At 35.8% G+C, this 11,472-nt stretch overlaps 1 protein-coding gene across 2 annotated transcripts in view; it reads right to left on the bottom strand.

Moving 5' to 3' along the window:
* The window catches only part of ZNF407 (zinc finger protein 407), a 446,836-nt gene that overhangs the window by 400,080 nt on the left and 35,284 nt on the right, over positions 1 to 11,472 (bottom strand). For both annotated transcript variants that reach the window (XM_025997752.2, XM_025997753.2), the window contains exon 3: positions 7,353 to 7,467. In XM_025997752.2, the coding sequence (XP_025853537.2) occupies positions 7,353 to 7,467 (115 nt within the window). The remainder of the gene's footprint in view (positions 1 to 7,352; positions 7,468 to 11,472) is intronic.

Genomic DNA, 11,472 nt, shown 5'->3' with positions numbered 1-11,472 from the left:
ATTAAAACTACCAACAGTGAAATTCTCATAAACATAACTCTGCTGCCAAATCCCATGCCCCTTGATTCTGAAGCAGTGATTTCCTTCCTAGGAAGTTCTCTAGCTCCTCCTTTCCCTGACCTTTCACAGTCCAGAAAACTGGAAGAAAGCAGCAAAGTCAAAAAGGAGAGACGGAAAGTAGTGAGAAGAGCCAGCATTCAACATCTCAGCAAGAACAGGCTGTGTGCCCTGGCCCTGCCTACCTCGCCCAGCTCCTCAGGGCTATGCTACTTGCTTCACAATCTCACCTCTGGCAGGACTAACTAAAGTCCTTGCAAGTATGAACATACCACGCTTCTCCTTGAACATCCCCAAGCCCTGCCTCAAGAGGGCTGCCCCTGGTTATCTAACTAATTTTCACTCACCTGCACATCAAATGTTAGCTATCTGATGAAATACAACTTTGTGAATTCAGGTCCAGCAAGGCTTGGATGTTTCTTTCGTTCTTTACCTGAGCTATCTCCATCCAGTTGAAGCACAAATTATTTTGATCTTGTTAACCCTAAAGACTAACAGCACTGGCACACAGTCATGTTCCATAAATGTTTATTTAATATTTGTTTTAAAAATCCTCCACTTCACCCCACCAACCACTTATACCCCAGGAATTTCCTGCTGCGTTAATAGGTCATGCTATTCTATTCTTCACTACTTTTGCTTTATCTACTAAAAATGTCCCAATTAGCCTTGTGAATACCTCCTCATCCTTTAAGATCCAACTCAAACATAACTTCTCAAGGAAGCCTTTGCTGCTGTTCCTAAGCACTCCCCATGGACCACTGTCCCTTCCTCTTATTCCTATTATGTGTCCCACTTCATGTCCGTCTCTCCTCCTTGGAGCACATGACTGCGAGGCCTCTGCACTGACTGGTCATGGTCACTGCGTCTGCAGAGAGAGGAAACTCTCAAGAATGTGCCCAGCAGGAAATGAATGAGTCCCTAAATCAGTAGTTACGCTTCCTTCCTATCTACATTTCCAACACCTCTTATACTCAGCATTAGACAAATCAAAGGGCAAAACCCTCCAGCAAGTAAAGGACTTTCAAAAACACATTGGCAGGAAGAGAGAAGGAGAAAATAGGCTACCACACCTCGCACCCCCACCTCCACCCCCACTACCCCACACCCCGCCACACACACACAACTCAAAGGGTAGGCAAAGGAAACCCAGCAGACTGCTCCCCCCCCCCCCCCCCGACTCCCTGTATTCCACTGTATGGATCAGGAGAGCTAAAGAATCCTCAGATTCTACAACTGGATTTTAAAATCATCACAGAACCATTTAAAAACAAAAAGAAAGCAAAAATGATTTAAGTCACTGAGATAATGAATTCTTCACTGGAAAAGATCTCAGAGAGGCCAATGCTTTCAACTATAACACCAAGAAATGACAATGTGCTCCACGTTGTTAAGGGCGATCACACATGTTGCCTTGAGATAAACCTATGACCCACTCTTCATGATAAAAATTCAAGAAAGCAGCACTACAAAACAGAGAATAGGGTGTGGTGGTGACAAAGCCCCCATGATGAGGAGAGGCTGGCATCCACCTTCCTAATCTTACCCCAAATCTCTCCTGGATTTACAAGAGTTCAGTGTAAAATACCTCAGAATCTTATCTGAGAAAGATTGTTTTTTATTTTAATATTATAGCTAAGATGTTTTTTAGACATTCCGATTACAATGTGATTTGTATATAAAATATATAAAACAACGTTCATTCACTAAATGGTATTTCAAAGACTGGAGCACAAGAGGGATAAACTAACAATGTTAATTTAGTATTCCTCACTGACAGGAAGAGAGACAGTAATCACTACGTGGCATTTTTAAATTTCAAGCTAAAGGCAAAAATGTATCATTAAACAAAAAGCTTTAAAATATTGTATAGATAGAATATGTAATATACCCTTTGTAATGAATGTTTGAACATTAATTTCTTTACAAAACTGACAGATGCTGCATTTTACATTGTTACAAGCATAATTCATGCCACAACATAAAGCAAACTTTTTCTATCTATATCTCTTTAGCCAAAACAACAAGCCAAACCAAATGCTTATTTTATTTGGATACATCTGTAGATATGATGGGTGTAATTAATTGTTCGGCTAAAAATGCAGTTCCAGGGTGCTTTTAATGATTTAGGTATACACAGCTTTAGTTCTCAGAACAGACTAAAAATAGTGATTTTAATTTATTCCTGCTGCCTACAATTACCCACAACCATGTATTTTTAAATATTTCCAGCCTATAAAAATTACTAATTTTTGCCACTTGTGTTTATCTGCATTTAGACTTTGATTTGGATAAATTAAGCTCTCAAGTGTTCCTTGCTTTATGAAACTCTGCATGTTGTACACTTCAACACAAATAAATGACTTGTACCATTAGAGGTTTAAATAATGTAATGTATTTCATGCTCAGCCTGAAGCTGGATTCCAATGAAGTTGCTAATGCACGTAATGATTAAGTGTAACTCAAATACTAACTGTGTTGTTGAAAACATGACAGGCAATAATTTGGTCTATTATATTCTGCCATTTAATTGCCTAGTACAGACATTCTCTGACACATTATGAAGCAATGATTTACAATTATTCAAGCTGCAAAGGTCAGAAAGTGACATTATAATCATCTACATAGAGATCCCTTCTAATGCACAAAAACTAGGTAATGCCACACACACACAAAAAAAGAGTTTTACTGCGTTAGTAACTTTCTATTTAAGGTTTCTTAAACCAAATGAGAATAAACAGCTCATAAGCACATTAATAGACAATAGAAAATGTCTAGAATCTTTCCATGAACCTGAAGGTGACAGATTGAGAAAATGCCCTTATTCTCTCTGGATTAGCTAAGTGCTACTCCCCTACTTGACTCTGCACACAAGATTCAACCAGACACAGGGAAGTCAATCAGAGAATACCATGATCCCCAGACCACCCATCCCGGTGTCTCTGTGAAAAATGGCACGCAACAGTCAGCTAGCACTTCTGAGGTTTATGGGAATCACAGGCCACTCACTAGTTTGCTACTAACTCCATTTTTTTTTTTTCTTAAGTAACTGGTCATGAAAAACAAAGACAGTAACCTAAACTCATCAATTTTTACCCCTGTGGTCCTCGTGCAAAGACAATAATATCTTCATTTGTCTAGGCACCTAATTCTATTATATCATGTTCAATTTGTAATCACTCAAGTGCAATAAATCATCAACATATAAAGAACAATGGGAAAGAGTAATAAAATTATTTCAAACAATGCTTTAAGGTGAGAAAAGTGAAACAAAAAGAGAGATACAGAAACAGACTGAAACCACAGTGTCAAAGGAAAATACCATGCGAGCAAGTTTCTAAAAGAACATAAACCTGAGCAAAAGCAGAAAACAAGAATGGTTAGGGGCTGGAAGGAGGTTAAGTTACAGTTATTACATTCTGGTGAGAACAACCTAGAGAGAAAAAAATAAGTACAAATTAAAGTCAGAAACCAAAAACAACAGATATTGCAAAGCAGAAAAAAAAAATTTTTTAAAGGGACAGTTAAAAGGAAGGAAACTGGTCTACTATGACTCATGTATAATTTGAGTCCATCACTAAAAACACTTTGTATATCAAGTTTACCATCTGTAAAATGGGAATTATAAACATGAGATAAACAATCTCATGACACCAGGAGATCAACAAAAGAAGTGAATGTGAATTAAGGCATACACCAAAGCACAGTACCACACCAATACTACTTATTACCGATAGTATTACATACACTATTGCGTGTGTGTATACTCACAGAAACAGAGAGAATTAAATTTAAATAGATTTAACAAAACATGGTGTCTGTAAGCCACTGAAATTTTCAAGTTTTTTTTTTTAGTAATCAAAGGTAGAGATCATTGATTTAGTAAAAATATGTTTAACCTATTTTTAAGTATATGTTCACAACAAAATTATTAACTTCTGTATAGAAATGCTTTCTATTATTTCTCATTCTCTCCCCACAAGCCCCATGTCAGATCCACACCACATGTTCATGTGAACCACCCACTGACGTGCTATCTATAAAGATACCTATACTGTATAAAATTCTCTTGGGATCCCATTCAGATCTAAGAAAAACATTAGGAAACTGTACTATTCAAAAACTGCTCCACCTAAAAGTGAAAGTAAAATAAAAGGCTTTTATAAATGAAGTTATCAATAACAGGTTCTCAGAACAGGAATTGCAAAGCAACACATTTTGGGTGATTTTTACCACAACATAAGCACATAAAGCATGGGTGAACCAAACTGAAATCCTGAATCTGAACCCCAGCTATCTGACAAGAATTAGACATCTAACTCATTCAGCTGCTTCACAAACTAACTCAAATCCATGATAGATTGTAGCTAGCACTTGCCGACGAAGTGAAGAAAATTATCTTAAAACAGAGCTTAAAGATTCAAAGAAATCAGTGTAGGTCAAAACAACTGAAGTAAGAAAGCATAAAAGGCAATCTTTTGTTAAGGGAGTAACTAATGCACAAGTCAAACTGAGCCTTAGCAAAAGTATTCAAGCTACATATGTGATGAGCATCTACAACCTTCTTATATAAAGATATGAAAAACAAGTCAATTACAAGTAATCTAAACCATTAATACTCAGCTCAATTCAACAAAACCCACTGTCATTTACATCAATTTCGCTATAATATATGAGGGTTTTTTTCCCAAGAAAAGCAAGAGGTTACTATGACAAAATAATGCAACATTGTGAGCAATAATTTCATTTTTAAAAGCTGCCTGCTCCATTATTTCTATACATTATTACTCATTCAGAACTATTTGAAGAACAGTTTATCTCTTACAATTCAGGTAATAAAAAGGTTATTCATAAAATCCTAAGGGGCAGAGATGAAGGTACTGACTACTGCAGAAAGAAAAACACAGTGCAGGACCTTCTGTTTGTGACAAAATTATAGAATTAATGTTCCTGAAAGATCACGTCACCTTTTAAAGCATGATTTTTTTAAAAGGTAAAATTTATAGCAATGAAAGCTAATGAAGAAACGCAGCATGAGCTGCTTATGCTCAGGAACTAATAGGTCCACTGAGCATTTCTAGGATTATTTAGCCATCAATGATAATGAATCGACATTGTCACTAATGGTAATGTACCAGTGCTCTTCACTGCCACTAACCTGAGAGCCAATCCTTGCTTTCTTTCATGTTTCTCATTTTAATTTTTCACCTACATATTGCCCTATCCCTTCAAAACACATGAAATACAGATACCCTATGATGCTTTTTTTCTTTACCATAAGGGTTCTAACTCGTTATTATTCTGTTTTAACTCCACAGATTATAGGCCTTCTTCGGTTTACTGGAATTCTTTAGAACTTCCAGCTTCACTGTGAAAATATCCACCCTATGAAAATTATCATCATATAACTTTTAAATCAAACTTCACTTAAAAAAATTAAGAGAACTATTATTTCAAAGTGAAGTAAAATTCAAGGACTGCCATAATTCTTAAAGATACAATTCTGGAGTCTAGATTCCTTTTTCTATGTGTGTGCGCAGACACACACACACACACACACACACACACACACACCCCTCTGGGACAACAGTATGAAACTCCTATATCTCTCTGTATTTATAATTCTTTATCTTGGGAATCAAATATGTAAACCACTGGTGTAGCACTTCAGTGGTGTGTGGTGAGCAGTAAGCTCAGCAAAGGGCGCACTATTTCAATTGGACAAGCAAAGCCAGTCAATCAGGTATTGTTTCTGATGCCACCTATGCCAGAAACTGTTCTCTGATAAAGTTTCTTCTTCTCTTTCTCAGGACTTAGTAACCCTAATAAAAAAAAAAAAATGGACGGAATTAGATTTCTAATAATAGAGCATGCAAAAACTGGTTATTTTTTTTTTTTTAAGAAATGAGGACGAAACTGCTGATTACCCCCTAACAGCAAATGTTTGCCAGAGTCAAGCCCTTCCCTCTTTCCTATAACTCATATGGTAAGAAACAATAACTGAGGTATCTTTTAAAATTCCAAGACCCAGAGCAATTAAAATGAACAATTTGGCACTCAACCCTTGCAGCTAAAATCAGTAGCAACAAAACTCATTCTGCCACTGATCTTCAGGGGGCTTCAGGGCAGAGGTTCATCTTCATTTACCTTAGCCAGAAGTCACTGAACCATCAATTCTGCCAGTGAACACATCACAGACCATGGTTAATAAAACTGCTTTGCAAAGTTATCTGTAAAACTATCTCAAGGGTCAAAAAATGCAACTGCATCCTGGAATAAAATGTACTGTCCAACAAAAGCCATTTCTGACTTAAAAGATATTTACTCGGTAGCGCTAACCAGAAGAATCTTCCCCTGAAAAAGGAAACCCATCATAGTGTGTGCGCATTGCATAATTGAATTGAACCTGCAGCGTTGAAGGAATCAGCCAGAAGAACTGCAGGTTTCTCGGGTTCCACAGAAAGTGTTTTCATAGGATGCACTCATTCATTAATTTCTCTAAATTAATAGCATTAAAATATATTTTTAATCAGAGATAGGATATTAAAATCCAGCTCTGAATGTCCTATGATATACCATAGATGTCATGGCATTTTAAAACCTTTTAAACATTTCTGCTAAATTAATTAGTTGTGCATTAAGGCATCTCAGTGCTCCCTATTAAACGCAACACATCTGAGTGACAGTTTAACACCGTGAATGGTTCTTTAGAGGAAGAGCCGTTAACTAAAAATGGATAACAACAAGTTTTGAAATAAAGTTACATGAAAACATACATTATACACTGTTTACTCAAGTTTTATCTCTTTAACAATCAGTAACCAGATGTCTGAAATTAAATCTTTTTCTACATTTCTCTTTATGGAGTATGTCCAGTCTATCTATCCAAAGAGCCACTACTGTGATTAAAATTAAAGCAGTATATAGCAAAAAAAAAAAAAAAAAAGCATACATATACACTCCTAAAGCTGTATTATGTATTTTTTTATGTCTTTAAATGGAATTTACAGTTCTCTCTGGCAATGTGAATGAACATCCTATAATTTAGTCAATTTACAGATTACAGGTTCAAATTGACCTTGTAGCCCATAAAATTGCTCATCTTCAGTAGAGGATTAGAAGTGGGAGAAGAATGTCATAACTGTATTTAAGGAATTTACCATAACAATGGAAAGGAGGATACGCATGCATAATTTTAGCCACTCTTACTCATATCAGTTTTGAATTCTGAAACAATGGCTATCCTGCACATGCTTCCTGGTTCACCACGGTAGAGATGGTTTCAATTTACTCACCCACAGACGTGACACTTGTATTCCCTCATCCCAAGGTGCCTTTTGACATGGTTTCTGGCATCGCCAAGCTGAGCTGTTGCAAAATGGCATATCTTGCACTTGAATGGTTTTGATCCTAGGTAAATTTAACATAAAATATGATTTGAATGTGAATAATACATTACTGATAGTTTAAAAAGAGGCTTAGATGATCTTAAATCATACTTTTCATCTGATTAGAAATTTCTGGCCCCAAAATGGAACACCTGCATTCCTTTCTAACTTGAATAGACCTGCATCCCATAATCATTCCACCAAGAGACTTAAACATTTCAGTGAGTGTTCCTAACTTCCAATAACATTCCTAAAATGTAAAGTCCAAAGTGAAGCAGTTGAGCAGTAATAAGTAGATGAGATGAGCTAAATAATTTTTAATATTTTTCTAACAATTCACAAAAATATTTTTTAAAGTTATTCAACATTTGAAATGTAACATTAGAAAAACATAAATGCATACAGGGCAGCTGATATTTTATAAAGTATATTTATCATCAAATAAATTTCTCAGTAGCCACCTCCCTTCCTCATATTTCTGCAGCTTTGAATTTACTCACATTAAGAACGGCATTTCAGATTTTTTTCTGACATTTATCCCAAATGATTCACTATTTTACTGTTTTAATAGCTAGCAATGTAAGAATATATAATGGATAAGTTATTTGCTTTTATGATCATTTTATAGTCAAAAATCTATGATGATTCTGCAAACCAGAAGTACTGATATTTTATTTACTGACTTCATGAACAAATATTTCAACATAATAAAAAGCACAGTACCAACAATTTCTTTTTTTAAATTTCACAAAGGTTAACCTATACTCAAAAATGAGAAAACAAAATAATTTCAGAATCAATAAACCTAGTTTCAGGAACAGAGACTGTAACTGGAACACAGTCACTAATAGATAATCAGTACCCACATTAATGAGAAGCAATACTCCTTTAAGTGCGACATGTAGACACCATTTTTCATTTTTCAAACCACCAAATCCTCAAATAAATATATCAAAATCATAAAAATCACAGTGTGCTATCAGTACAATATGTTTCCAGATCTTTTGTATAATGTTTAGTACCTATTTGGTGAAATACCTAGTTAGACAGAATATGATATATGTGAACCTCAATAAATATACAAAAGGGCTCAAATAAAAAAATTGCAATAAATCACATTTGATCAATGAACCTTTGTGCAGTGCCCTTGAAAAAAAATAATCCTTCAAGAATACTTTGTTGAAATTGAAGCACTCAGTAAAAAATTTTAGAGTCTTAAATTTCAATTTAATTCCCAAAAGCTGACAAAAAAGTGAAGCATTTAATTTTAATCTTCTAACAGAAATAAAAAAGTCAACAGTACTAAGCACGGGCAGACAAGGTTGAATATTTCACAGTTCAATGACAATGAAGCCAGATCTCTTAATACTTCCATTTCTAGTGTTAGAAGTAGATGTAAAATATATTTAGCACCTGAATGGTTATATCTAGTCAGCTTTATATGTTTAAATGTCAAAAGCAGGTTGAGACTGCAGCTTACAGCAATCACATTCTATCAATCACATTAGAAACTACAATTTACTTAAATGATTCTGATAAAACTAAGCCTATCACGACCTGGAAACATTTCATCTCAACACAGATTTCTATGAAGGGACACAGAAAGGAAAAGAGTGAGAAGAAACAATTCACATGCACTGTAAACTGAAAGGCATTAAAGATAATAGGGTAATTAGGAAATTATTAATTAACAATAACATCAGGACTCCAACCAAAGAAAATGAAGTTCTCAACATTTCTATTACAATCTTGGTGAAAGCATTTAAAATCTCCTGTGGGTTTAAGGTTCCGCCGTGCTCCCACCACACTGTGTGCCACGAGGGGCTGGGGACAGACCTTTCCATTCACCACACGTGGCTCCTTAGTGAGAAGCTCTAGTTCCTTCAGGTTCTCAGTGATCCTTTGCTAGTGTGTTGACAACACATAAATGAGTTCTTCTGCTGACTGCTTTCATGCAGAAATCACTGAAGTCCTGACTATTTTTCACATCTTATATTCAGAACAGACTGTGTTAACATCTCCTTTCTGTTCCATACAAATTCTAGGGAAGTGGAGATAATACTTTCCTGCATTAGGAAAAAAAGGTCTTCTTTTTTTCTAATAATGTTTTCAGTCTTAAGCTTGCGATGCACATCCCAAAACGAATCCAGGCACTTTACATTTGTAAAGCCACGTATTACTAAATTTGTATTTCTCTCAAGTGTATTGTTATTATTACAAACTGTCAATATCATTTAAAATAGTTCCATTCCTGGGAACAGCATGATCCTCAGTAGGTTTTCTTTTAATTTGAATTTGTAGGCTTTTTGAAAGGGAAAAACAAAAAAAGACTCTAGTTTTCTTGCACCTTACAATTTTACCAAAAGAATTCCAAAGATTTTTAAAACTAAATCTTCACTCAGACCTACACAGCCATTCCTCAACATCAGTCACAGCTAATTGCTATGCACATATGGATGTGAGATTAATATTTAAAAAATGATATCAAAACTTTAGGTCTTAAAGAATGTATATATAACCCATTATCTAATGCTTCTCCATAAGAGCTACAACCCTCTAATGCTACAACACTCCCTAAATGCTAAAACTTCATTCTGTTCTTCTGTCTGTCCTTTCTTCCTTCCTTCCCTCATTCATTCAATAAATAACTGCAAGCCAACTCTGTGTGGGGTGTGGAGATGAAGCAGTGAACAAAGTGGAGCCCAAGTCCTTGCTAGGCTTGAAGTCAACAGACCAACTCTCCAACCAGTGTCTTCTCAAGAGCATTCAGCCTCTAAACTGTCACATACAGGCTAAGTTAAACACCTCCAGCCCTCAGGTGAGACTAAGTCACACTATCTCCCCATGTGACATTTCCAAACAGCACAAGTGACCCCATGCACTAGAGTATCAAACTGAAGGGCTTCAGACAGTCTTCTAGTTTAATGACATCTGCCTGCCATGTCCTTTGAAAGTAAAGCTCTAACCCACAGAACATGCAAGAGGGAAAATGAAGCACTGTTTTTGTACTCCTAACAAGGTAAAAGGCGACACTGCCCTTTCTGGTCATGCAGATGACTCCATACAAGCAAAGACACATGAGAATGCTGGGGTGCTTTTTTCCCTACAATTCTTGATAATCAAAACTCATTTATTTCTTAGAGTGGTGCTTTTATTGTGCTTAAGGATGGGAAGAAAAGGAGACATAAGATACAGAGCAAGTTACAAAATATGAAAACAGGAATTGGAAGAGTAAGTCCTTTTCCAGTTAACCATTAATAACAGTCCCTGCATCACTACTTCATGGACATGAGCAAAGTATCAGAAAAGCAATTCATTCTAAGATGCCCCAAGGGGGGCGGGGGGAAGAAACCAAAAACCTTGGATTAAAACCGGGAGAACAACATCCCCCAAAGAGTGGCTTCCAAAACTGCAATGGTAGACTGGCATTGTGTACTCAGGAACAGGGCTCTCTGTGGTGCTCAGGAACACAATAAAAATGTAGTTGCTGATAAGCCCAACAGAAGATGTTAAAAAGTATGCTAACTTTTAGTAAATGTTACAATCAATTATGTAACTTATATAAGTAGGGTTACTTTGTCACATATTGATAGTTACCTCACTTTCACATCCACATTAACTTGATTTTAAATGCAATTAATACATATAGTCAAGGAAGACTAATGGACTACATTCTGCACTTAACCTAGTGGACGTTTTCAAATGGCACAAGTGACCAGTGCAAACCTATTTTGCATTGTAAACGACTAAATAAATCTTAATGGATTAAGAATGATCAGCTATCAACACACAAGGGAAATTAAGTGCTGAAATGCCTACATTGATTATTTTAAATTATTAGCCTTACTCTGTTCTTGAATTTGTATGCTTTTAGTGAGCTTTAACACATTTACAAGACTTATTGACTATAATTACAAGAGAATTCAAGTAATGGACACATCAATTATAAGCAACATGTCTTGACCAGACAGTTGCATAAAGAATTCTAAAAAGAGATCCATTAGCATCTTCCTCTTAGTTTTATTCA

This window comes from Vulpes vulpes, chromosome 5, assembly GCF_048418805.1.
Source record: "Vulpes vulpes isolate BD-2025 chromosome 5, VulVul3, whole genome shotgun sequence".
NCBI classification, from domain to species: domain Eukaryota; kingdom Metazoa; phylum Chordata; class Mammalia; order Carnivora; family Canidae; genus Vulpes; species Vulpes vulpes.
Note: the sequence above shows the minus strand (reverse complement) of the source record. Positions and strands in the feature narration are given on the sequence as shown.